Source organism: Gobius niger, assembly GCF_951799975.1.
Source record: "Gobius niger genome assembly, chromosome: 7".
Lineage (NCBI taxonomy): Eukaryota > Metazoa > Chordata > Actinopteri > Gobiiformes > Gobiidae > Gobius > Gobius niger.
In genome coordinates, this window is record NC_136858.1 from 29,173,254 (window position 1) to 29,200,973 (window position 27,720).

Genomic DNA, 27,720 nt, shown 5'->3' on the forward strand with positions numbered 1-27,720 from the left:
CTAGGGAGTAACATTAAAGGGTTAATGAAGAAATGTTGGCCATATTTAAGCTGACAGGAAGTGACATAGATAGAGGTAAAGTTTGATATCAGTTTGACTCACACATGTCTCATTCACTTAATATGGGCGGCACGGCAACAGTTAGAAATAGTTTGCCTTCATCTATGTCACTTTCTGTCGTCGTCCAAAAAGGAAGTGAAATTATAAATATTACAAAAATTAAACTAAAAAAAGCTGGATACAATCTGTAGCACAATATTAAATATAATTGTGTTGATGCTGTAATTGTGTCTAATGTGTCATATGCACTTTAAAGTTCATGTGAGTCAGGGGTGTGTGTTTGTTTGTGTCATAGAAACAGAAAAATAATAAAATACAAATTCGCTATACATTTACATACATGCAGTTTGAAGAGGGGATGGAAGAAGTTATACTCACGCAACACCACTTACTACGAAACATGATACAGAACAAAACAATACAACATTTTATAATGACAATCAACATTAACACAAGACAAAGACAGACTGGCACAAACCTACTCTGATCCTACTCCCCTCTTCCCTAAAGAAAAACATTTAAACAAGCGAACAATGCCTTAAAGGAGTTGGCTGAAGCAGAAAAGCTTAGTGGTTACTTAGTGGTTCTTTTACATCATAAAATATTCGATTTTACATCACTCAAAGAGGGCACATTTTTTCATAGATTTAAGTGACTCAGACGCTTCTTTTTGATTTCCTTTATTCTACAGTAAGTCACTCTACTACACTATAGTCATTGTTATTCCACTTTGGTTATTTTTCAGCCAATGATTTCAACTATAAATATATTGCTGTCATTTTTTTAAAAGCTTGGAGTGGAGCTGCTTCTCCCCCACAGTTGAAGTCTAGAGTGAGGTTTAGAAAGCTCTCTGGATTTTCACCTGAATGGGTCAGATCTGAAGAGGGGGGGGGGGGTGCTGGGGCATGCTGCTGCTCACAATCTTTGGGTAAGTAGAGACATTTGTGCGAATGTATCAACAAGTAGATCTTGTTGTGCTCGCATGTTTTAGTCTTACATAGGGCTGCACAGTTTGTGGGTATTGATCTATTTTACAAAACCAGTTCAGTTCAGTTCAGTCCCATTGAATTAAACAGCTTTTGTAGCCTGGCTAACACCAGACTAAAATCACAAGTGATATTTAGTCTGGGGACCACCAATTCATTTTCTCGTAGGAGAGGTGTGGTTTACGATCGTCCATACTCGTTTATTGGGCGATACGAAAAAAAAAAAAAAAAGTCTCATGCGTCTGCACGTAGCCATGGCCAATCGTATCATCGTATGAGATGACGTATGACGTACCCGCTGTAAACTTTTGAGCTAAATTATTTAGAACAAGGTCTAAAGCTTGATCAAAAAATACCATCGTGTCTGCTGCTGTCACGTTGGATCCGTAAATAAACTTTTTTTTTATTATCCGTAAATAAACTACAAGCTTCCATATATCGAATAGCGCGTCATCGTCTTGCCGTCCCTCCTCGCTCTGTGATTGGTTCCCAAATCCACCGGAGATTTCGGCCATGGTCCCCAGGCTGTTGTGCAGTTCGAAATAATTCGAGCGCACACAGCAGCATGGTGTTAGCCAGGTTACAGCTTTTGAAGACACTTTTTTGAGACGTATACCCACACAGTAAACAATTTTATACAATTGCCACGTACAATACAATGTCAAAAGTCCTGGAGTGTCTTTTGCTGGAAGTGCTACTACTACTACTAACGCCTGCTGCTTCAGGGCTGAAGTACCAGTCCAATAAAAAATGTAATGGCTGGACACACAATAGCCTGGCGGTGAAAACTGACTATTTTTTCCCTCTGTACATCTCTCTACACAATGACTCTTAGAGAGAGAGATTGATTTTTTTTTCGTGGAGCCAGCGCCGGAGCCTGGAGTGTTTGTGTTTCTTCTCGTGTTTGCTGTGGGTGGTCCCAGATCTGCGGATGATGAAACGGTTGCAAAAGGACCACTTGGCTTTTGACTCGGGACACGATCTCAGAGGGAAATGCAAAGACTTGAAAAAGAAAGGGAAGAACATAGTTATTCACGCTATTTAAAAAAAAATAATAATAATTACACCACAGACAGGCTTATAAAGTTAAAATTTATCACCTAAACTGAGCACATTTTCTCCAGTTTGGCTTTACCCAAATCTAAAAGCATCAAAATAGCAATGTACTGAGAAAAAAATCCTAGTTTGTGAACCTGTTCTCAAGCAATGGCAATAAATACAATTCTTATTCTGAAAACAAGGATAAGAAAGCAAAAACGCAGCAAGAAGCGACACAAGACCAAAAAAAAAAGTGTCAGAAAAGCAGCAGAAATGCAACAAAAACGCTACGAAAAAGTGACAAAGAAATGGCGAAAACACGACTAAAAAGCAATTAAAAAAGCGTCAAAAAAGTGACAAAACAGAGATGAAAACACGACGAAAATGCTTTTATATGAGGCATTACACTGTTGCTCTCCAGTTGAGAGGCTTCGGCTTAGATTTGGGTAAAGCCAAAAATTGGTTCAAGCGGGGGATAAGAGATGAAAGCATTTGTCTTATGAGTTATTTAAATGGTCTCAATCTATATGTTTAGTTAGTCTCAACTTTAAATGCAGAAGTTAAATGCAGAGGACAAATTTCCCTACGGGGACAATACAGTATACAAACAAACAAAACAAAAAAGAAACTTAAATATTTAGTTAGTCTCCATTTATATGTTTAGTTAGTCTCAACTTATATGTTTAGTTAGAGTAAACCTATATGTTTGGTTAGTCTCAACTTATATGTTTAGTTAGAGTAAACCTATATGTTTGGTTAGTCTCAACTTATATGTTTAGTTAGAGTAAACTTATATGTTTAGTTAGTCTCAACTTAAATGTTTAGTTAGAGTAAACCTATATGTTTGGTTAGCCTCAACTTATATGTTTAGTTAGTGTAAACTTATATGTTTGGTTAGCCTCAACTTATATGTTTAGTTAGTGTAAACTTATATGTTTGGTTAGCCTCAACTTATATGTTTAGTTAGAGTAAACTTATATGTTTAGTTAGTCTCAACTTTAGTTAGAGTAAACGTATATGTTTAGTTAGTCTCAACTTATATATTTAGTTAATCTCAACTTAGTTAGTCTCAACCTGTATGTTTAGTTAGACTAAACGTACATATTTAGTTAGTGTCAACTTATATGTTTAGTTAGTAGGTTTAGATTTTTTGTTTTATACAGTTAAAAGTGATGGAAACATGGCTGTCAATCTGCACCAACATCCACTCAGATCTAGTCTCTCCAGCTGAACTACAGACTTCTCCTTATTCTATACAGAGTTTAGTCTGGGATCTCGTGTCATCGACCTCATTGGAACTGGGATTTACAGATTGACGAAGTTCACATTGTTTTGGTTGTAAGGAGCAACTCTCTCATCCATCTCATTTTGACCCGCCCCCAAAAGACGACCCCATTGCCACCAAAGCAAAGTCATGTGCCATATCTGCAATGGGACATGGTGACACCCCCGTCCCCCCCCTCCATATCAAAGCCATGTCTGCTCCAGGACTCATTGATTCTCTGTGTGCACTTTTGGAAATGATATCTATTATAAATAATGGAGAAAGGCATAAAACATAGGAAGTGTTCTTATTTTTTTGTCTGCTGTCTGCCCACAGCCCAGACGAGGACTCCTGCCAGAAATTTGTGCCATTTATTGGGGTAAGAAGCAACTTTTTTTTTTTGTTCATATGTTTTTTTGGCTGTACATTGTTCGTAACATACATTGTCCTTGCAGGTTGTGAAAGTGGGAATTGTGGAGCAAAGCCTGTCAACGTCAGGTCAGACACATCGCCATAATACTTTGATGTAGTGGTTTTAAAATGATGGATTAATCTCGTTAACACTGCAAATATGATGCTGTTATTTCGAGATGTGACAAAATTGGAAAATTAATCAAAAACATCAAAAAAAGATTAATCTGGCCCTGAAGACTGTAATCAAGCGCGCAATGCAATCTCCATTTGTTTGGAAGAAGAACCCACAAAGGGCAAATAACGGTTATCTACTTAAGATTGCAAGATCTCTGAGATATATTTGAGATACTGATGATCAGTGGTGGTCCGGTGGAGTCGTTAGCACCTCCACACGCCTATAAACAGTTGGTAAATCAGTGTCCATAAAACTGCCTTGCTTTCTGTGTAGAGTCTGCTGAGGAAAAATGCCATCTTGATGTCGATAAATGGCATAAAATGACACATTCTGTTGATTTTGATTGCCAATGGAGCAAGCATTATTAATCCGCTTAATTAAAAATAAAGACAAAAACACTTTAAATGACTTCCAATAAATTAGTCCAAACTTACTCAAAAGCAGCACAAATTCCAATATCTCAAGCACTTTTAACCTCTTACCTGAACTGAGCTCATTTTCTCCAGCTCGGCTTTACCCAAACCTGTAAGCTTCTCAACTGGAGAGCAACAGTGTAACGCCTCATTTGAAAGCTAAGACCTACAAAAGTGATCGTAACTTTTTTGTCATGTTGTCGCCGCGTTTTCGTCACATTTTTAAGCGTTTTTGTCATGTTTTTCGTCACGTTTTTGTCACGTTTTCATCACTTTATTGTCTCATTTTTATGCTTTTTTTTCTCTTGATTATAGATGTGGGTAAAGCCAAATTGGAGAAAATGTGCTCAGTTCAGGTTAAGTCATTCTTAATCTAGTGTGCATTTTCTCCCAGTGTCTGCGTAGGGTTTCTCTGGGTGCTCTGGTTTCTCTGACTAAAACATGTACAATCGAGTACCTTCTGGGGCCTGGTTGAAAAAGAGATTCTGAGACTTTCCTGGTTGAATAAATATCAAATGAGATTAAAAATGCAAGTAAATGTAACCATACTACATGATAGACATTACGGTAAAATCCTGTGCTTTGTTGCGAAGTCCGAACACCGTATCTTCGTCTCCTTTCCTGACGCCTTGAGGAGCAGGATTCATCACCTTCGACAATAGACAGATGTGCTTTAAGCGGCCTCGCCTCGTTGTTATGTACAGTAGCGTGTGAGTAATTGGCTTCACTTTGCGTTCGCAGTGGATTCGGATGATGCAATGGGCGGCAACACGAGCATCCTGTCCTCCCCAACGCCCCCCACGACCGGCCCGTACGGGAAGGAGATCGGCAGCACCCCTCCCCAGTCCCCGTCTGTGTCCACTGCCCTGTCTGGAGCTGGGTACGACAAAGACGTATAGACTTGTATTCAAAGACGACAAGACATGACGACACATTAGCCTTAACCTTGTAATATAAGATTGAAGTAGCTCTAAAGATGATACAATAATGAGCTAAAACACGATTAATCTGGATGGTTAATTTCACTATAATATTTAACTGTGTTCCGTGTTCTCTCTTATGGCAGCTCTCCATGCTCGGGCAGCGAGGTGATGGGTCTGCAGGTGGACTACTGGACGTGGCAGGGTCCTGAGAAGAAGAAGGAGGGAGAGAAACGGGACGTGGGCCTCAAAAACACCCTAAAGAGTAACTTCAGGTCTCTGCAGGTGAGCAGACTGCCCTGCGGAGGAGAGCTGACCCCGCCCCCCAGCATGGCCATGACCGTGGTCACCAAGGAGAAGAACAAGAAAGGTACGTCTTAGGCCCGGAGCGCTGCTATTATTATGGTGTTAAGATCTGGCAGGAAGTGGGAGTGCAGTGACGTTTTACATCCATCATATTTGCTCTGAGGGGGAAGTATGTTGCGTTTTATCAAAAGTTGAAAGAGTTGAGGAGGAGAAGATGAGACGCGCTCATGTAAATATTTTGTCGAATCGCTCTAGTCTAGTTCGGTCTCAACGGGTGAAGCTTCGGGAGCCACATTCATCGCATCATTATGAGCTGCACCCAGAGTTTATTTTTACTTTATTTTTACAGTTTGTCTCTGTTTTAGTATACTTAATATCAAAATAGAGTTTTTTTCCTGAAACTGATTCAAGCATTGCTCATGTGGCTGATTAAACAATCCCTCGACCCACAATATGAATCTAGTTGGGGTTTCCAGAGTTTGAATTAGAACCTCATTGCTTTGATGGATTGTACCCATTCAATGCAGTTTTTTTAAAATTTAAATATAACACTTTTTAAGGACAAAATCGGGGGGGGGAAATAGCTTTTTTGTGCCCTTAAAGAAGTTTTTAAATGCGAAAGGCAAAGTTTTGTATGCCTGAAGGGTCGAAAAATAATGTTTTGTATAATAATAATATTTTGTATTTATTTATGCATATTTATTTACTTTAGCACAAAATCACACAGCCCATATGTTCAAGGACACTGGACTTTAATGTCTTAACCGAGCACATTTTCTCCAGTTCAGCTTTACCCTAATCTAAAAGCTTCTGGACTAGAGCTTACAGCATATAGGCCAGTGTCACGCCTCATTTGAAAGCTAAGACCTACAAAACTGATTGTAACTTTTTTTTGTCACATTGTCGCCACTTTATTGTTGCATTTTTTAAGCGTTTCTGTCGTGTTTTCTGAGTTTTTATGTAGTTTTTAATATAGTTTTAGTCACTTTTTCCATCACATTGATTTTTTTGTTTCTTTTTCATCACTCTTTAGTCATGTGTTTCTGTCGCCTTTACTTTACACTGAAGTACAATCTCCTGCATCTTAAAAACATTGACATAATGAATAAAAGTATGATGACTTCACTTCTCAGTCCTGTTTCCTGTGTCCTTTACAGTGATCTTCCTCAGTAAGAAGCCCAAGGAGAAAGAGCTGGACTCTAAGAGCCAAGTGATCGACGGAATCAGCCGCTTAATCTGCACCGCCAAGCACCAGCACACCATGTTGAGAGGTACGTGGAGCCACACTGCCCTCTGCTGGCCACTGGAGGATTACTTTGTAGCGTGACCTAGAAACAAAACGAGTCAACGAGTGACTGAAGAGGGTTATGTTCAGAGCGCAGACTTTAGGTGACCCACATCTGCAAGAAAACAAGAAAAATCACTTTCAATCTGATGTTGTTCACTGAGGTCAGGAAGCTTTTCACCAAACACAAACGCCGTCAGAGGTGAACTGAGCCGCTGGAGGTGACATTGACATTATTAGCCTCATCTAACGGCTGATAAAAGCTGCTGAAAAAATATTTATCACCACAGTCATGACTCGAGTTTTATAAGGTGATGAGACGGACACATTTACTTGCAGAGAATAGTCTGTTTTGAGGACATGGTCTGGTTAAACACATTTTTCATTTGTGTGGCAGAACCATTTTCAATAGTTTTTTTAATAGAGGACAAGCTGATGATTTCACAGTCTGGAAACAGAAGCCAAATGAGTGTCAAGGTTGTACAATCATATGTTCTGATACTTACTCTGGGATGTTTATGTTGTTTTCTTTGAATGAAAATGAGCATACTCTCCAGCAGTGAGCTCGAAATGAGGTTATTCTCTGGTTTACACACAGTTTAGACATAATTTAGTTAGTTTAGTTTATACTTTGATCCCTTTTAGACCCCGTTTAGTCCTGATTTGTCCTTTATCTCGGTCTGAAGGTCAAATATGCAATGACAAAAACAGATACATGTTTATGGCAATTACATATTGTTAACCTCTTACCCACCGCCTGAACCGAGCGCATTTTCTCCAGTTCGGCTCAACCCAAATCCAAAAGCTTCTCGATAGAGCACATTGCGGCACGGTAGTGCAGCGGTTAGCGCCTCCGCCTCCGCTTTACAGCTAGAAGGTCCCGGGTTCGATTCCCACCAGGATGGGACCTTTCTGTGTAGAGTTTGCATGTTCTCCCAGTGTCTGCATAGGTTTCCTCCGGGTACTCTGTTTTCCCCTACCACTAAAAACATGTGCAATAGGTGAATCCACCAGCCTGGCTCCACATCATGGAGGCGCAGCACGGCTCCTTATGGTTTGCCTCAGTGGCATCAAAGGATGGGTTAAATACAGAGGACAAATTTCCCTACGGTGACAATAAAGGAAACAAACAGCAGTGTAATGCTTCAGTTGAAAGCTAAGACCTACAAAAGTGATTGTCACAATGTCGCTGCGTTTTCGTTACATTTTTGAAGCGTTTTTGTCATGTTTTGGTTGCTTCATTACTTTTTCATGGCTTTTTTGTTGCATTTGGCTTTTCCAGCATATTTTTTTACGCTTTTTTTGCGTTTTTGTTGCTTTTTTTGTTGCCTTTCCTCCACGTTTTTCATCACTCTTTTGTAGCTTTTTTGTTGCTTTTCCTGTTTCCTTTTTATTGAGTTTTTGTCGCAATTTTGATGCTTTTTTAATGTGTTTTCATCACTTTTTGCTGTGTTTTCATCCTCGTTTTCGTCACTATTTTGATGCTTTTTTTAAGCTTTTAGATTTGGGTAATGCCAAACTGGAGAAAATGCGCTCGGTTCTGGTGGGGGGTGCGATGTTAAGTTTATCTATTGCTTATAACATCCATTTACCACAGTTCAGATCATCGCAGGCCCCAGTCAGATGTTCAGTAAAATGTGAATGAAGTATTTCCTATCGTAAGGACCACACTCATTTGTGTCTGCAGATCTCACTGTGTCTTTGTGTTGCAGTCACGATCGACGGCGTGGAGTGGAACGATGTGAAGTTTTTCCAGCTCGCCGCGCAGTGGCCCACACACGTCAAGCACTTCCCCGTGGGGATCTTCGGTTACTCCAAGCCCGTGTGACCCGAGGCTCTGGGGGTCCCGGCTAAGACTAGTTTTCCTGTGGAAATCTAAACTGACTCTAACCACAAGCTCCATGTTGTCAAGTTGATGTTTTCGATGTTGTTGGTGGTGATGTTGTTTTTTTACACACTACAAAAAACGATTTTGTAAGTTTTGTGCTACGGCCTCGGAGGTATTTTGAGGTTTTTGACAAATTGCCACATTTCGATAATGGCAGCTGTGTTTGCACTTTGTTTTGTTAACATTTTATTATTATTTCTGTGAAATCCTACATTTATTGTTACTCTATAGACATGGAGGAGCGTGCGGTGACGTGCAGTGGCGTGTGTGCGATTGTTGAGGTGAAACGTGCTCGTGTTTGTCGTTGAAAGTTGGAAAATTGCTGTGAATTTAGTTGGATCTTTTTCCTCAAACTCAGTGCTCAGTTTTTAACCCTTTACTTTGTCTAAACTTTTATAGAGAAGTTCATATTGCCTCCTATTGCTTAAAGCACACTGTGTACCTAACGACTAAAACGGCTAAGGCTAGATACTTTCGAGGGTAGCTATTATATGAATGTAGCTTCGATTCATTCACCACATGTAAACGGCGCATTGTGACTTTTGTATCGGTGTTCATGTACATTCGGACTGTACAGAGACGCCTACAGTAGAAGCAGGGTAAACCACACACATTTAGCTCCTGATAGCTCGATGCCAAAAGTAGTTGTTTATGTCACAACAACTAACCCGATCTTACCCGTTACACAAAGGGCCACTAATTGTTTCCGCTTGTACTGGCGATAACGCTCTCACTACGCCCAGTTGTCGCGGTAACGTGTAAAACCCCCGCATCGCTTCAGACCTGCAGTTGATGTGCCAAAGCTTCACCGGAGCTTGTAGTATTTTTTACGGCCCTCGTGGAGACCAGTGTTGCTGTTACTGAGTGTTCGGTAGATCAAGTCACAAGCTACATTTGGCCATACGCGAACATTTAGCATCAGAGGCGGGTAGGATGGACAGATTTTCCTCTAAACGGAAATAACTGTCTTACATTTAAGGCTATTACAGTATAGTATTTTGGTGGAGAAACTACAAGTCAGTATACTTAAAAAATCTTCATAAAGAGAAGACAAATCAGCACTTTAAAGTATTACTTTAAAAACGTATAATAGATACAGACGGCATCTCTGGAATCGCCCATATATGGTCATGCTTGAAAACAGTTAAGGGGGAAAACAATTTGGAGAAAAATCTAAACTTTCTCTAATTATTCAAAAAATACTTTATTTATAATTCAGCATTAGCTATAGTTTTCTACTAAATAAAGAAACAAAGACATGGAGAGGAGCAAAGTTGTTCAACAGCCCATAAATACATAAAAAAACGGGGAATGCTAACTTGATGCTACATGTTAGCATCGGGTTAATGCTAATGGTTAGCTAGACTGCAGTTTTTTCACTTCTACTGAAAAATGTGCTGTGAGAAAATATCCATAAGGGCCCGATTTACACTGACTTTATTTATGTGTCATAAATGAGTTTATATTCCACCAGAAAATGGCTTAAAAGAGTGAAAAATTGTGTTTCTCTAAAGATTCTATTTTCCCCCTCGGCGAAGCCACGCCCCCTTCTATGACGAGATGCCGTCTGTATCTATATTGGCTTCATCATTTAGGCCTATTGTGGCAAAAGACATTTACTATACAAAAATGAATCGCTTTTCCCACTTTTACACAGCAGTGGAGATAAATATGACTTTAAGTAAAGGTATAAGAGACAAAAATTAAGTCAAAGTATCATCCAGTGCCATTTATTACAATATAGATTCCATTTTCTTCCTCAAAATCCAAACAATGAGCTGCTACTGCCAAAGGATCGGCTGTAGACCAGTCCATCTAAAAGCTCCAAAAATCGGCCACAGATTTTTATCACGATTCATTTTGATTCCAAGTAATCAGAGCGAATACTTTTATTTGTAGTTGTATCTTTGTCTCTTGTATCTCTACTTTAATGCAACCCACTCTTGACAGTACAGTTTTTACCCAGTACGTTATAAGTGCTCACCTGTCCCCGCCCGCCTCTGATGAGCTTTGATAGTAAATACGCACATCCTGAACAAGCCTTGTGTCCTTTTTTGGCGAAATATAACTAATCTAACTTGAAACGTACAGTACTTTTTCTCAGTATTGTTAGTAGGAAACGCTTGAACGGGGTATTTGTACAATGTCTTGACCGCAATGCAAAAAAAACAAGTATTGAGATTTGTCGCTTTTTGCCACATGTCCGAGTCACTGCCTACGTGTGTCTGTGTTGGTGTGCTCAGTGTTGACGGTACTCCCTGATAAATGAAAAAAAAAAATAGTGTTATAACTTTTTTTCGCAATAGGAAAAGAAAAGAAATCTTTCGACAAAGGGCCTTTCTGTATGAGTTTATTGTTGCTTTTTTATATAAAGTGAAGAGCTTTGATAGGCTGGCTTTTTTTTAGCTTTGTATATAAGATTATACAAGACGTAATATTGTGAAATCTCCCCCTTTTCCCCTTATAAAGTCAAAAGCACAAATAGCTAACTTTAAGTTTTAATGAGAGATAGTTCAGTGTTTTGTAAAGACGGGGTTTTGAACGTGAATCAGTATTTTTGTCAGCCATTTTGGAGACGCAAACAGGGGCATTAGGACTGTAGTATTTGCTGAAACTGAGAAATGTAAACTTTCAAGACTTTCAAAATACTTCTATCAGAGCTTGTGTGTATTATATCTATTAAAGTGATAGTCTGTTTGCAAAGTGAGGGGAGATAGAGGTGAAATTTGACAGTAAACAATCTAATCTTTAAAAAATCTTTAATCAGAAGGAGGAACAGAATTTTGAGAAGTAAATGATCAAGCTCCTCCCCCTCCCTCCTGATTGGACCGGACCGGCTGGTTCACAGGAAAAGCTCGTCTCATTGGTCAACACGGGAGGCTACTTGACTCTGATTAGTTGCTGAGATCCGGGCAGGGGGGACTTTACAAAAAATAATATATAATTTTATAACATTTGTAAAACATTTAAACTGAGACAGACAGAATTTGGTGATTTTTGCAGCTTTTGATTTGTCTCTATAAGCAAAACACGCTGAAATATCAGACAAGTTAATCTTATTTACGTAAAATTTCTTTCTTTAAACAAGGGGTTCCCATAGTGAGGGGTCGGGACCTCTTTATGATATTTTTATTATGATTTTTTCATAATAATTATCAAATTTAATTAACTGTATCCACTCAGGCCTTACTCAAAATGATTTAAACATTTATTTTTAACATTTACTTTCTAGAGACCTCTTAAAGTGAGAGCACTTCTTCTTTTGCAAAAGGAGGAGAGCAGGAACAGAATTTTCAGAAGTAAATGATCAAGCTCCTCCCCCTTCTTTCCTGATTGGACCAGCCACGATAAAGCACAGCTCATTGGTCAAAGCGGTATCCCGTCGATTCTGATTAGTTGCTGAAATCAGCGAAGGGAAGGACTTTTGAAAATACTATTCTTTAATAATACTTGTGTTACCTCAAAATTCAGATCCAGGTGGTCAAATATACACAATCTATTCAATTTGTAAAACATTGAAACGCACAGACTGTCACTTTAAGAGTGCACACGGGTAGAAGTCAAGTAGAAGTTCAATAAGGGCTTGTTTGGTTCATGTCTCCTGTCTGCGTCTCCAAATCGGCACTTAAAATAGTTAATCGAGAATGAAACATTTGCTGCAAAACCCTGCACTATCCCTTCGAACTATAAATGCCAAATATATTCCCATGTTGCTATGAAGTTGTACAATGCAAACACTATAGTAGTATCGTTTCTTATCACATTTCTCTAACTTTGTAATGCACTTTGATGTGGTTTGAATACATTTTATCTCAAATCGGGACATTGCTTTTTTTTTTTTTTTTTGGAGTCTGAGGCGTCATATTTGAGAGAACCACTACCTATAGACTAGAGTTACCCGCGTGTTCTTTATTATATTGTATTGACGCTGCATTTTCTTTTTTGCCCATTGAGGTCTACGGAAAAATCTGTTACATTGCTTTTGCCACTTGATCGCAGCTATAATACCACCAGACGTTTTTGCCTGTGTTCTAGCTGCCCGTAGGTCGTGAAGTTTTTAGCCAAGGCAGAGTTATTTGAGGGATTTTACTAGACAAATTTAGCCTCTTTTTTTTTCAAACTAAAAATGGTATTTCATCTTATTTGACCTTGCAACCTTATTTTTGTTTGTTTTATTGCCCTGACTCTCTAGACGTAGCGTGGGGGCACTTTTAAAAAAAAAAGGCAGGACCAAAGAGCGGGCATGCCTGTTTTGACTAATGGTCCTCTTCTTATACCCTTACCAGAAACCAAATGAGCAAAATCACTGCCAAAAGGAAATATCTTGAAGAGGTAAAATTACTCAAGGAATATTTGACCTTCATTTGAGTAATTTTGACTTGCCGAGTAGAAAAATCTGCCAGGAGAATAAGCATTTTTCCACATAAAACAAGAAAATCAAACTGCAAGTAAACTGAGATTTAGACAGATTTTTTTTACCCTTTATCCAGAAAATTGTACTTCTTTCTACTTATTTGTTTTTGAAAAGTTCCATATTTGATTAAAGGCCCTATACCTGAGATTTTGTCCACAAACAATGAAAGAAGGAGCGAATAAATCCAATTGCTAGCTGTGATACAAACTCATTAACTTCATTAACACTTTTCAGGCTCATTGTCACAGAAATAGAGCCAGAATGAACCAAGGACAAAACTCAAAACATTTAACATAAGAAAAAGCAGTTCTTGTGCCATAGTTTGAGAACTAATCTCAAAAGCAGAGATGCGATCTGACACTCACTGAACAATTTGAACGGCATGCCCTCGCTTTGCTCCTGATACTTGAAATGCCGCCCAATGTCTTTGCACAAACCCTACTTTGAAAACATGACAGTATTTTTAAGTTACCACTAAAAAATATGGGTTACTCTGCATGTTTTACTATAGATGTAAATATGTTTTGGATTTTTATATTGTTTGTTTCTTTCCATGCTCACAAGCAGTTGTGTTAAATAAAATTTTTAATCTTCTGTATCAAGAGTGGTCTTCATTTTTGCGCTGCTCTTCACATTCATACACCAAGTTAGGGCTGCTCGATTATTGAAAAAATAATAATCACGATTATTCAAACGATTACCTGTTGCCTTTAAAAAAAAAGTTTTATTTATTTATTAATCAAAACATTATGATATTTTATGTCTGGTCAGTCATAAAAGTACAAATGATTTTAAGTACGTCTTGATTAAAGAGAGGTCCCTGTTTCACACCTGCCCCCTGCTGGCCGGCCCTCACACCTGCGCTAGTAAACTAAGCAGTGCGGCCTGATGACATCATCACACAGCGCTGTTTGTTTTTATGTCAGGCAAAAGCATGAGCCATGGCACGTGAAAAGCGATTATGCTAATTTGTAATCGTTTACTGTTGTAATCGTAATCGAATTTCGATTAATTGCACAGCCTTACGCCAAGTCTTTCAATATTACATCAATGGGTGTCCCTCATAAAATAAAGGATTTTTACTACAAGTCGGCTGTGCCTCGGACCTCATTTTGTCTTCATTACATCAATATCTGTAGCTCATATATCTGAAGACGTAAATATCCTACATATTCTTCTTTCAAAAGGGACTATACGAGTTAAAAATTGTTAACATTTTGAATAATCCTCCCCCTACATGTTCCAGCCATGTCCTAATGTGTAGAATGAGTCAGACTTATTCACAACTGCCTCTACAATCCGTCATGCACGAGCTTAATATAGAAGGTGCAGTTACACATACGACCAGAGGTGGCAGTAGTGAGTATAAAATGCATCTAGCCCCTTTAATTTAGAAAAAAACTAATGCTTACTCAATAAAGTTTAATATTTTTTATTTAAATGTACATCCACAGTGATCACTTGGCGATATTAAACTAGTTATCACATACACAACACTTTTTCTCTTATAGTCTAGCCATCATTTTGTAATTTGAAGTCCATTCAGTTCAGAGCAGCCGTGTTGTTATTTAGCTATCGAGGGTAAATTGACATAGTTCTTCATGGGAGGCAGAGGTTTGATCTTCCGTCCCGCCCAGCCTCCTTTCCTCTGCCATAAACCGCTCGAAGGACGAACCCCAAACCAGCGATTACGCCCCGCTTTTCCAATGTGTTCCTTATTGTGGTCGACGTTGGACACTCGCCCCACTGTGACCATGCAAGTCTCCTGGACCTGTTCGGAGGAAAACGCGTTGATTTTAGAGTTCAGAGTTTTGATTTAAGTGCATCGTCTGAGAATATCTCACCTGAACTTGCTGCTTTGACGGAAGCTGCACGATTGCTGTTCCATTGACTTTACGCAGCAGTACGCCACTTGTGCCTAAAAATAAGCCATTGTTAATGATAATAAAGCATTTGTTACAACCTTGAACAAATATATACACTTTTTTATCCCCAAAGCATTAATATGACAAATCTGAGTCTGACTAATGAAAAGGTTTGCTGTAATGTGCCCCGATTTTGCCCTTGCCCAGTGACCCATTTACAGAACACACACATTTCATCAGCCAATGTAAAGTTTACCTGCTGCGCGGATGTACTGTGATCCTTTGCCTGGTTGAATTTCCAGATTGTTGACCAGAGTCCCCACAGAAAGAGCTCCCAGTGGGTAAGCATCTCCTTCATTTGCCGAAACTGTAAAGCAAATCATATGAACCACAATTTTAATAGTATTTACAACACAAGTTTGCACAGTTCATTACACGCAAAAAAGATGAAGCACAGTGCAATATTCACCACCATTTGTGTGTGGTTTTCTGTACTGCATGTGTTCAGTGTTGTATTTTCACCAGTATCAATATCACCAAATCAAATCAAAGCATTTAAAACAATACGTTTGGCACCCGCTCCCATCCCCCGAATATATACAGATCTCTCAATCACACACTTAAGCTTTTACCCCACGGTCTACGCACACACCCCTTCACTCACTAACTCACACACAGAGAATAAAATAAATAGATACATAAGGCTGGGAACAGATGGACAAGTGTGGAAACCCCATTTGAGGAGCCGTCTGTGCCGGGAGCAGCAGTCCAGTCGCAGCTACAGGGCACTGACCCAGGAGATCCCAGAGGAGGCCCAGCAGAGACACCGAACTTCCACCTGAGCACCCAAACACTGGGTGAGCTTAAAAATCTAAAAACACTCATCGGAGTTTAAAATCGAGAAGTAAAGGCGATTAAGGGTGCTAGAAATAAATATTAAAAAAAGACTAATATCATAAATGATCAACATTAATAAATAGATAAATAATTAGGACTAAATAAATAGATATCAGTTAAAAGCTGAGCTAAAAAGGTGGGTCTTGAGCCTGCTCTTAAAAACCTGAACGTTCTCTGCGGTCCTGAGCTCCTCCAGCAGGCCGTTCCAGAGGCGAGGGCCGTAATATTGTAAAGACGCCTCGCCGTGAGTCTTGAGAGCCACTGTGTAAAGTCTTCCCCAGCCCATCTCAAAGATACGGTGTGTTGGCCAGTCCACGTGAAAATAATGTCTCCTGCTCCGTAAAACATTGTTTCACAGCCTGGTCATTCAGTATATCAGGTGGTCAACAGACTTCATTTTTTGGGCGACCAACGTTGCTGAACCTTGACCTGACCAACTCCGGTGACCCCGTTTCACTAGTTAAGATTCTTACCCGCCATGCGTCCAATGACTCCCGATGTTTTGATGATGTTCCCCTCTTGCATGTTCTCCGTGGCAATGATCCATCTTTTTCTGTTCCCGCCAGCGACGAGGGCAATGTCTGCAGATCTGCGGATAAACGTGCACGATGGAGTTAAGGAACAACCAGGTTAAACTAGCGCCGAATAGTAAATCTCACGCTATTTTGGTGAAGCATGTCTCAACCACAATGACGCAGTTCTAACTAGGAGGAAAACTAAAAACCTGTGCGAACCAGAGGCTGAACAAACGACATTTATTCAAGATCACAGACGACCTCACCTGCACGGGTCGTAACGCACTAGCACAACTTTCTCCTCAAACGGTTTCTCCTCTTTGTTGGATTCGTATCGAAGCCGCTGGAAATCCACCCACCGGTATCTCTGCTTGTGCCCACCACCGATACCATGGGTCCGAATCTTTCCTGTAGTTACACGTACAAATAGCATTACATTTAAGCCAATAACAAGAAGCACTTCAAGAAAGGACAGTGGAAATGTAAAGGTTAAGGGGACTACAATAGTACTACTCACCTGTGTGGTCTCTACCCCCAGTTTTCCTCATCCCAATTGGTCTGATCGTGTACTTCTCCCTATTTTTCCAATTCCTCTTGTTCTGGTCCAGGGTGGCTGTGGTCTGGAAGCCTCTGCATGATCCCAGGTTTACTAACTGACCTCCAATTTTTGTTTGGGCTACAGCCTGGCAGAGTTAGAAAACATGTAATGTAACACAGGGTTTTTGCACCCGAGTGTAACATTATCGTAAAAGTTGTGTACCTGGGAGGAGAGCAGGACAGGCTGGGAAACCGTCAGGAAGCGAAGAGCTCGAGTCAGACACGACACCGCCATCATCACACAGTCTCGTCACTAACAAAAATACAGCAAAGTCACAGATTCTTCAGGATTATGTATGTCACATGAATGTAGAAGCAGCAGCAGCAACTAAAATGTGATCATGAGACAACAAACCAACGAAGACAAAGACATATTTTCTGCTTTATGTTCATACGCAATTGACCTAGCAATGCATTCTAGAAAAATAAAATAAAACTATCAATACAATTACCTAAATTTTGACTTAATTCATCCCAACTTTCCCATCTGCGTCCTTCACAGCGATACACTCACGCGACGTCGCACACTGATGACGTTCCAAAAAAAAATAAAAAAAATAAAAATGGTATTTTTCTATTAAAATGTTTCTTAAAAATCACTACGACTCTAAATGTGATTTCAAGAAAATTAATTAAACCCTGTACGCAAAAAAATAAACTTTTTTTTTTTTTTTTTTTACCTGAGTGCTGCAACCATAGCTGCTGATTCAAGGAGAAGGGGATAACGGATAACTGTTGCATGCAGGCTACATTATTCCCAAAGATGTACGCCATAATGATGTTCAAGTACAATTTATATGGAGGATGGCGGTAGTGCGCTAAGTTAGTCCGCAATCTGTTTATTTGATAAAATGTCACCGTGGCTTTAAGATTTTACATAAATGCAGATGTAATGCATTAACACGCCAGAAGATGTCACTGTTCACAAGTCAATTCGTTTTTTCAGACGGCATCGTAAAAAAGGGGGTTTAAAATACTTTAAACGGATTTACTTAAACCCGTAACGTTAGTAAATGAGTGAAATACATAACTTACATCACACTTAAAATATTATTGCATTCTCGTCTTGGGCAAAAGTCGATCGTCTCAATTTATTTCCAATAGGGTTAGAAGACAATGTTGATATATAACCTCCAGATCTTGAAAATAATTGTAAATATTTTATCCAAATAAAAATGACCGAAATCTGGACATAAACAAAACATCACGTCATCATCTTAGACTGAGCCGCGGTGGGTTGTGGGAAACCCTTCAGACATTTTGGATCAAAGCGGTGGAGCTGGACGACCGTAGTAGCTCTCGGTAAGATCGCTGCTTTTACGCTTATAACGATGTTGTTTGAGGAGTTTGTGTCGAGTTGCCATTCTGTTAAGCCTATTGAATATGGGCAGGTTTGTAATTATCCCGAGCCGTGTTTCTTTAGCGATTTTTAAGCCCGATGAAGTACAGGGAGTGGTGAGGTTAGCTTTGCTCGAGCTAACGCTAGTCTCCCGCAGACGCCTGAACGAAATCTCTCCCCAAAATGCTTTTATTAAAGCAAAACATGCGGGTAAATGTGGCTGATTTGTGTTAAAACTGATAAGTGAGTTGATTTCGGAGTGATGCATCTGATTTGGACAGTGGAAATGAGTTAAATTGTTATAACAGAGCGATCATGACAGTACGGCAACGTTAAATGCCCAACAGGGATATGCTGATGAGATGTGTCGTGTTTTCATTTACTGGCACTCGCTTTTACATGATTAGATATACATAATACAGCGCTTTCCTTTCTCCAATGGCGAATAAAACATCTTTTGCGTTCATTTCTAATGTTTAATCTTAAAGTGACCACTAAAATAAAGCCGTCTAGCATTAAGTTGTTATGTCTAATGTTTGTCTAATGCTTGACAACACACATTGTATCCTTGCACAGAAGTGAATATGTTTTGACTGTTATTCTTTAGCTAATTTTACAGTTGTGTTTACAGGTAGGCTTCCTTGTTTTGTTTCATCGTTGTGGCTCAAATCATAATAGCGGTTGTTGTGTCCATAGAAATAAGCAGTCTCAGTGTGAAGGACGTCAGGTGTCCCTGGGTCCAGAGATCGATGATAAACACGTTTTAAATGCTAATTGTGTGTGACTATTGGTTTTGGCAGATATGTGGTGGAGTGGAGGCAGTCAGTGTGTTCTTTCTATGAGGATTGAACTTGCCCATTTATTGACGTTAAAGATTGATTCTGTAGCTCAGTGGGACTTGCCTGATAAGATGAAGATTAAATACAAGTGACATTTTATTAGCTACTACAATTGTTGCATGTTAACAATTTGTGTACTGTTTATCCTATGTTCCTATTCTGTTTTTGTTTGTCGTTTGAACTAGGGGTAAAACTGGATTGGATGAATTTCGTCACTTTGCTGCGGATTTCTTCACAAAGTTGTTCGATTTTGGATATAGGTCTTGCTGTTTTTGTATTTGCAGACTTTATCGTCCACTCAGGGAAGTGTGTCCTCTGCGCCTGGCCTATCCTTCAACCAGTGCCCTTGGGCAACCAGTCAGGAGCAGTGGGCGACCGCAGTGCAGCGCCCAGGGACACGTCTCCAGATCTAGTGCCGGGATCGCGGTCGGGATTACCTGGCTGGCCTACAGTGCATATTTCTCCGCTTGATGAATGTGAAATCCCAATCACTCATCCACAAAGCCTTATGTGGCAGCCGCCGGTTTAGAGTTAATTGATGGCAGTGGATAGTGTCAGTGTTGTTATGGGCCACACCCTCCTGTTCCGCTGCCTCTGCTGTTTCTGCTGTGGCTGCGTGCCTAGAGAGAGGGGGTGGAGGGGTGGATAGCGAGGCGTGGGAGAGAGATGGATGAATATCTCTCCAGGAAATGGACCAGGAGGATGTGATCTCCCGGTGTCGGGCTTCACGGTGGAGATGGGAAGGAAATCTATGTCAGTTTAAAAAAAAAAAATGACTGTTTAGATTCTACAACAGGGCTGTCCAGTCTTATTTACCTTTTTAAACAAACAACAACAATTACAGAGACCTCCCTTTTCTTTGAGCTTGTTATGCTTCGAAGTACAACAATGCAGCTTGGATTGTGGAGTTCATAATCAAAGGATATGACTTGAGTTCATCGATTGATACTTTATATTTACCTAAACGTATCTTAAAGCAGTACTAAGTAACTTGTTTACCTTAATAACTCCTTTTCGTAGTCCCTCTGGGGGTAGTACAAGTGTTGATGGGATGATTGGGGGGTCTTTCATCTCCCCTGGTGTCTTTGGCTAGAAAACCATAATTGCAACTTTCCTGCCTCCGGGTCGGAGCCACCAATGCACACTAATAGAATCACAAAGAAGAAGCTAACAAGCTAATGGGCAAAGCTAGCTGTGGGCTAGCACCACTTAAACAGTTTTTACAGCCAAAAAATTATCCCCATTGTGTAATTGGATGTACAATATCACTCTCTCCCTTTGTCTTTTCTGTCAGCGTAGTATTTACTCTCACGGACAATGAATGAAAACCACAACATGCTATGACACCTGCAGTGCTTTTGGCCTCTAGGGGCAAGAGTTACTTAGTACTGCTTTAAAGGAATAGGCCAATGTTTTTACATACTGAGATATTTTCTTACCTTGGCTTAGATGAGTTTGTTTGGACCTGTCTGGTCTTCACGCTTAGCTTTGACTATATCGTCAAAGCTAAGGTAAGAACATATCTCGGTATGTCAAAATAGTAGCCTGGCATCCAGACTAATCTCCGATGTTTATTAATTAATAAACAGGAGACTAGTCTGGCGACCCTTTCGTAGAAAAGCTACTGCTTGAGGCGGGACTAATGTGGGACAACCGAAGCGCATAGCAGCCAATGAGAACATAGCAGATGTGACGACAGAAACAGCGACAAGAAAGTTGTCGTCATTGGGACATTAACAATGGCGCTCCTGCCACACGGAGTTCAGTAAATGACTTCTGTCGTTTATGTCAGAAAAACTAGAGAATACAAGCATACCGGAGCATTACGTGAAGTGGTTGCTTGTGTTGAAAAACTACACAACAAAGGCGCAACAACGTGATGCCCGTTCAGGGAGCTGCTCTGATTGGTCGGTAGGCTCCATATCGCTGCGTCACTTCCTTTGAAAGCGCGCAATGGAGTGTTGCCAGACCCTCTTCTGTAAAGAAGCGGAGTCTGGTTGGCGAGACTATCAAAACAGTGGCCTATTCCTTTAAATCTAACTCGGAAATTCTCTGTGGAAACATAGAAACCGCAGTGTAGCTGTGGCTTCAACAGTTCCACCACAGAGTGTGCAGTGAATTAGAATCAATGAGTACAGTGTAGCGCTTTGAGAAACTTGTCAACACATGCTTGTAAAGTGGGATAAGTGTAAGCCAGTCTTGCTCTTACCCAGTTAAACACCATCTCACTCAATCATTAATTGCTTACTCATAAAACTGAATTTAATATCACCCTTTTTTCTAAATTTGTCCTCACTCTGTAATAATTGTGCAGCCAAAGCTTGTCCTACAGCATGTCGAAGTCGAAATTAATCACTCAGTATTGAGTTTATGCGCCGAATCGCTTCAGTGTGCAAATATGCTACACAGGTAATTGCATCCTGTCAGCACAAAAAGTCACTCGAGTAGAAATCAAAGCAGCGGTGCAGCAGGATTTTGTACAAATCACTTCATGTAAGAAAATCACACTTGTCTGTTCCGCCTTATGCGAAGCAAAAAAGAGCAGGTTGGAATCTCGAAGCTTAAAAGGTCATTTATTTTGAATGGAAGGTTCAAAGTGGCTGCGATTGCTGCCACTGACCACTCGTTTCCACACCGAAGGGAAAGAGTCAAAGAAACAAAGCTGATGGATTTTGGCCTTGCAGGACTATATGGATTACACACACAGGTCCACTTTACCCTATTGACCTTTTCTGTTCTGACCTTTGCTCCTTTAGGGACACATTGTCAATTCCAATGAGGTTTATGGGAAAGGATTGATCTCCCACCGAATCAAAATCTGAGCAGCTGCAAATTAGCAAAGTGGATAATGTGCTGGACATTTCTATCCGGTCTCAACACGTCACGGTTCAGAAGTTATCGACGTCTTTATAACTCTGAAGAATGTGGGTCTGGCACTTCCCGGCACAGCGTTAAAACTGTTCACAGCATTTTGCATATGAGCTTTATGGTCCCATGTCCCTGTGTATGGTTTAACCGCGGTCATACGCAGACTTTTCCACTGTGTGAGACTCATTATGTTTCGTCTGACAGAAAAATGAATACAGAAACTCCGGAGTATGATGCAACTAGCAATTTGTCAATCCCCTGTGCAGCCACTAGCAATTATCGAGTTGTCAAAATAGCTGCATGTTTTCACAAAGGTTAAAAATTGACCACAGACTGAGCTCGATCCACGTTATTAGCAAAAGCCTGTAATCAGTAAGTCTGCACAATTTTGGAAACCTAATTGCGTCTCTTAAGTTCACTCCTTTTATAAGAGAAGGCAGCACTGAAAAGCTCCACCCTCCTCTCCCCCCCCTCTGCATCTGTGGACGGGACAGTCTCCTGCTTCTCAGTCGGGGCAGGTCACCATCATCTCGTTCCGCTCCCGTCTCAATATTATTCCTCTCCTCCTCCTCCTCTTCCTGCTTTTCATTTTATGGATTACCGTCTGCATTTTACTGCCGGTGCTTTGGGCGTGATCGCTTTGCCTAAAGAGGAGACGGTATTTCGCCGGCTGATCTGGAATGCCGAGCGACGATGCGTGAGCGGAGTCCGGTCTGGTTCAACACGCCGTAGTTCAAACATTAATGGTATGAATGAATAATGAAGGCAAGATTCCTACAGCAGGAAGTTCTGTGAGGCATCTTTCTTTCCAGTGGCTGTTAAGGATTCACTGTTGTTAAAGGTAGGGTGACGTTTTCAAGCATTTCTCCAAGTTATAATTCTCTCTTCTGAAAACGTACTGCACCTGTGGCTGTGGGTTGTTTTATGCCTGTTTGACTTATCCTCTATTTTCTGTTCACCTCCTTTTGAGCCAACGGCTGCTGATGGCATGAGATGGTGCTTCTGTGCTGGGAAAGGATTTTTTGTTTTTGGCTCTCTTTACTGTTTGCACTGAGGGAGTGCTATACTGCAGTATGGTATGCATTTTACATGTGGTAAGATTGACAATTAAACTAGCTTGAACTGTATGTCTAGACATCTTTACTCAACTCCGTCTGATTGTATCAAATGTAATTTTAATAAGTGCTACAATTACACTCTAACTGGAGTTGAGGTTTTCTATTCGTTTTGAGTAATTTCACTTATTATTATTTAGATTCAACCCTAAGTGCGTAAACAGCAAGCTCTTGTCACTAATGTTTTATTTGGACCCTGATGCTGTATTGCAGGGGGCAAGTCTGTGTCGTGGAGGGACGATTTTTGTCTTTCCCAAAACACCAAGGGCCGGACCACGCCATTGTAGCACAAAGTAAAGAACTATTTTCTGAAGATACATGACCTAGTGGGAGGATCTGCCAGGAAATAAAACCAAGTTCTGACTATACAGAGTTTAAAAATGTTAAAACTAAGTATTTTCCTCCCCGTACATGTTCCAGCCATGTCCTAATGTGTAGAATACGAGCGATCGCGATGTCGTCACATCCGTTGGCTGTGGTAGGCATTTTACATTTTCATATTTGATAAACATTTTATTAAAATCCTATGATCAGCAAAAACAATGTCCATAAACAGGGCTTGCTTCTCTTGCACTGTAACAGATCTATCATTTTATAAAACTGAGTAAGAGGCCTGTATGCATCAGCTGTTGCCGACCATTCACCAAAACATCTGGCCAAAATTGCAGAAGTAAACAATAACAGCGATCGCTCGTGTGAGCCCAGACCTGTTCACCACAACTGCCTCTAAAATCCTGCACTGACACTCAAGAAGTTGTTACTTCGGCCCGAAGTGCCGTCATGCACGAGCTTAATATAGAAGCTGCAGTTACGCCTAAGACCTGAGCTGGCAGTAGTGAGTATAAAATGACCCACTTGCATCTAGTCTCTTTAACAGGTATTTGATCTCTTACTTACATATAATATTTCTCAAGATCATCTTGAGAGCAAGAGGTTCTGAGCTCGAGGGCCAGATTTGGCCCCCGGACCCATCGTTGCCTGTCCCTGCTGTATGGAGTTCACACTATGAGATACGATATTTGACAACTATCTTAAAAACTGTGATAACATATTATTGACTAAACCATTTCAGCAGAATGTTCTATGAAATTTAATTAAAATGAGAAGAAATTCGTTATTTCATCAAAAAAGGCTGAAATCAATGGAATTAGGTAAACCATGACTAAAACCTGAAATTGAGTATTACTGTGTTTTTATGCTGTGTTTGCAAGTCTCAGTCAAATGGAAAGCTGTGTTTTGTCGCCTAATATTCCGATGGTCATTTGTCGGTTCCTGTGCAGCGAGTGGCCCTATGGCACAGGAGCAAAACCATCTGAACCGGGTCACTCGCATCAGCAGAAGTCTGAACCTGGCCTCATGCTGTTGCCTATTTTCTACTCAACTTCACACAAATGGCCCAGAGTTCCTATTGGAAAGTCCATGCATATTAATATTGCATAGCTCCAGAGACGCCTGCCCTTGTTTCGAGCTGCGAGTCGCTTATGAATCATAGTTAGAGTAAATGTTACAGATCAGGTCAGCCGTGTTTGTTTTGGAGGTAAACCCAGAGCTGGACTTCATCTCACCTTTTCACCACGTGGAAAACATTAACTTCAGAGGAACCCGCCTTGTTGCTGGAATATTTGATCTTCACTTGAACGACATGAAGGTGAAGGGCCTTGAAGAGGAAATCAAAGAGGCCTCGGATTGTGACGGGAACACAAAGCAGACTTTCATTCGGCATATCAGCACGAAAGGTGTTGTGCTTTTAACTCAAGACAGACTTACCTCAAGGTTACAAATTGTGTCGAAGTATTTAGTATTAGTGTTTGGGGACTGTGGAGGGCATGTTTTCTCCTCACTGTGGATTCCTTTAAGAATAGACGCAGAATGCAGGAATACGTCTGACTGGGGAGTGGCTCGATCTCTGGCGCAGATGGCTCTGGCTTGCGTTTATTAATTTACTGCGCCGCGTTTAACCCGCTGCGCGCCGTCCTGTGGTTGTTGTATGTTGTCGTGCGTAAATGTTCCACAGAGGCGGCTCGGATTGAGGAGGGCAGTGGCATTCGGAGCCCCGTCCTGCGGAGACGTGGGCTGAATCATAGGTCAGGTCTAGACGGCACGGAAACAAAACGCCACGCCGTGATTTCCTTTGCGGCACAGGAGGCACGGGCTATATTAGGATAAATAACCAAAGGGCAATTTTTGTTTGAACATTAAAGTCAGGGAAGAAGATGACTCCAGAACATTTCCCTGCACAGCCCCACAGCCGAGGATGTGTTGCTCTGGGTGTGTTTCTGATGTCTTTGTGTCCCGTCATCCTCTCTCCACCCGTCTGTGTGAGTCAAGTGTTGGCAGCTTCAGGCTCCCCTTCTGCAGCAGCTGTGAACACACTGCTGCTGCTGCTGCTTCTGAAAACTGCAGTCTGACTCACAAATGTGCTCTATTATTGGTCTCTGTGACTCTCCGTGCCCTGGAATAATGTGCCTGTGCCGCCTGGCCAAGCATAAAGCGGGTGTTTTATCTTTTACAAGCCCTGACTTTGCATGTGGCAGATAAACAACCGTGCGTTTATATGAGGCGAGATCTCTTCCTTGTTCCAGCGAATGGCACACTGTCAAGAGTTTGATGCGCTTATGAGAGAAATGCTGACGTAGCGCTTCACTTCGGGCACTGTTTATAAAAAAACGTGAGTTCATTTGACCGTAATGGCTCTTGTGTCAGTGTGAATCAGGCTGTGAGCTTTTATGAGGCAACAAGGCTATAGATTTACTGTATGTTGCATTTCTGTATTGTCCATTGTCTATAAGGTAGTTCTGAAACCCAGGGACACGATCCCACAGATTTAATGACAAAAAAGTCACATGGCAAAGCAGTGATCACGTAAAATGAGGCTTTGTAAATGAAATAGTAAAGGGAAAGCTGTTTATACTAAAGGAAAATGTAAACATGTTCCTTTTTTTGCGAGTTGTGGCTCCTAAACGCCAAAGAGGCATCACATTTATTTGATATCAGACTTCCTGAGGACTTCAGACTTTGCCTGTTATGCAATGTGTAAAATAAAATAATCTTGTTTGTAGGGCTGGGCGATATGGCCAAAAAATAACATGTCAATTTTCTTTACTCAGTTTGAACGATTTTAATTGATTTTATTAGAAATAAACTTTAAAAAGTTTCCTGATCTCTCACATGAAGAAAACTGCTCAGCGTTCTGCTCATTAATATTTCATAACAATGAGGCCCATTAACCTCTTAACTCCCGCCTGAACCGAGAGCATTTTCTCCAGGTCAGCTTTACCCAAATCCTGTAGGCCAGTGTAACGCCTCATTTGAAAGCTAAGATCTACAAAACCCATCTAAATGGATCTTTTTCCTCACGTCATCAGATTTTTTTCCCATGATTTTTTGGGGGGTTTTCAACTAATTTTTGTAACTTATTAGTACATTTTTTGTCACATTTTTGCCACTTTTTCATAATTTTTTCATAATTTTTTTGTCAGTTTTTTGACGATTTTTTGTCAGTTTTTTGCCTAAATTTTCTCACTTTTTTGTCACATCTTCATCATTGTTTTCGTCTCAGTTCTGTCGCTATTTTCTCAAGTTTTTTCCAGAAGCTTTTGGATCGGGGTAAAGCCAAACAGGAGAAAATGTGCTCGTTCAGGTGGGAGTTAAGGGGTTAAGAAAGTATCACCCTTTATTTAAAAATAGTTAAAAGTAAAACCTCTTAATAAGCCATGGAGTTTTCGAAGGTGTTTTAGTTTTATCGTCTTCCTGCCTCTGCTGTGATTGACAACCGTCTCCATGGAGACTCAAGGGAAAGGGGCGGAGTTAATTGGTCCACTCAGAGCAGAGTGAGAGAAAGGCACAGGAGCAGACCGGAGGAAAGTGGGAAAGAAAACTCTCTTAAAACACAACACGCGGCCTTTGTGAAGCAGCAGATCGTCAGAAAGTCGCTGCTTCTCCGCTGGTGTCATCTCACTGCCAAATCGTCTGTTTTTTAAAGCATGATTTAATTGAAATAATTTGATTTATCGCCCGGCGGCCCTACTTGTGGTTCCAAAGGGCTATTTCGGAAGTAATGAACTTGAATATAACATTGAAGCTCATTCTCACCCTTCGTCTTATTTCTCTGCAGGTGTTTTCCCTGAGCTCCGGTGAAGATGTCGACCATGGTGTACCCGCGCGAGGAGAAGCTGGAGAAGCTCTCTCAGGAGGAGATCATCTCCAACACCAAGCTGGTGATCCAGGGACTGGAGGCTCTGAAGAACGAGCACAACTCCATCCTGCACAGCCTCCTGGAGACCATCAAGTGCCTGAAGAAGGACGAGGAGGCCAACCTGGTCCACGAGAAGTCCAACCTGCTGCGCAAGTCTGTGGAGATGATCGAGCTGGGGCTGGGAGAGGCGCAGGTCAGAGACGAACGGTTCATTTGAAGTACCTGACCTTTTTGGAACCAATTACCGAGCACTAAAATTTGATTTGGCTGATACCGATCACATGGTTTTAATGAATTATTATTATTCATCATTTAAAGGGATAGTTC

General features: G+C 40.7%; 3 protein-coding genes across 8 annotated transcripts in view; 2 read left to right on the top strand and 1 right to left on the bottom strand.

Moving 5' to 3' along the window:
- LOC306965359 (phosphofurin acidic cluster sorting protein 2) overlaps positions 1 to 9,686 on the top strand; it is an 82,777-nt gene extending 73,091 nt beyond the window's left edge. For both annotated transcript variants that reach the window (XM_079559718.1, XM_079559719.1), the window contains 6 exons: positions 3,685 to 3,727; positions 3,804 to 3,846; positions 5,092 to 5,230; positions 5,417 to 5,640; positions 6,734 to 6,847; positions 8,574 to 9,686. In XM_079559718.1, the coding sequence (XP_079415844.1) occupies positions 3,685 to 3,727; positions 3,804 to 3,846; positions 5,092 to 5,230; positions 5,417 to 5,640; positions 6,734 to 6,847; positions 8,574 to 8,689 (679 nt within the window). In that variant the 3' untranslated portion in view covers positions 8,690 to 9,686. The remainder of the gene's footprint in view (positions 1 to 3,684; positions 3,728 to 3,803; positions 3,847 to 5,091; positions 5,231 to 5,416; positions 5,641 to 6,733; positions 6,848 to 8,573) is intronic.
- A 4,960-nt stretch (positions 9,687 to 14,646) lies between these two features.
- On the bottom strand, positions 14,647 to 17,572 carry mrpl2 (mitochondrial ribosomal protein L2). Its single transcript, XM_079559798.1, has 8 exons — positions 17,490 to 17,572; positions 17,201 to 17,290; positions 16,958 to 17,123; positions 16,707 to 16,848; positions 16,399 to 16,514; positions 15,285 to 15,395; positions 15,008 to 15,081; positions 14,647 to 14,934 (listed from the first exon to the last, which is right to left on the bottom strand). Exons 2-8 carry the CDS (start codon positions 17,273 to 17,275, stop codon positions 14,728 to 14,730), a joined length of 891 nt encoding a protein of 296 aa, XP_079415924.1. The 5' UTR covers positions 17,276 to 17,290; positions 17,490 to 17,572; the 3' UTR covers positions 14,647 to 14,727.
- Positions 17,573 to 18,287: 715 nt separating this feature from the next.
- The window catches only part of klc1b (kinesin light chain 1b), a 35,008-nt gene continuing 25,575 nt past the window's right edge, over positions 18,288 to 27,720 (top strand). For 4 of the 5 annotated variants that reach the window (XM_079559764.1, XM_079559766.1, XM_079559767.1 and 1 more), the window contains exons 1-2: positions 18,288 to 18,339; positions 27,313 to 27,586. In XM_079559764.1, the coding sequence (XP_079415890.1) occupies positions 27,338 to 27,586 (249 nt within the window). In that variant the 5' untranslated portion in view covers positions 18,288 to 18,339; positions 27,313 to 27,337. Of the gene's footprint in view, positions 18,340 to 22,588; positions 22,830 to 27,312; positions 27,587 to 27,720 lie in introns of those variants that run through there. The other variant, XM_079559765.1, reaches the window with a different exon arrangement.

What these genes read in the sequence shown, in the direction of transcription:
- mrpl2 (XM_079559798.1), bottom strand. Translation starts at nt 17,275, where the DNA reads ATGATGGCGGTGTCGTGTCTGACTCGAGCTCTTCGCTTCCTGACGGTT. An exon ending in TGGGGGTAGAGACCACACAG is followed by an intron (nt 16,849 to 16,957) that starts GTGAGTAGTACT and finishes GTGTAACTACAG; the next exon opens with GAAAGATTCGGACCCATGGT. An exon ending in ACAGTACATCCGCGCAGCAG is followed by an intron (nt 15,082 to 15,284) that starts GTAAACTTTACA and finishes GCTTATTTTTAG; the next exon opens with GCACAAGTGGCGTACTGCTG.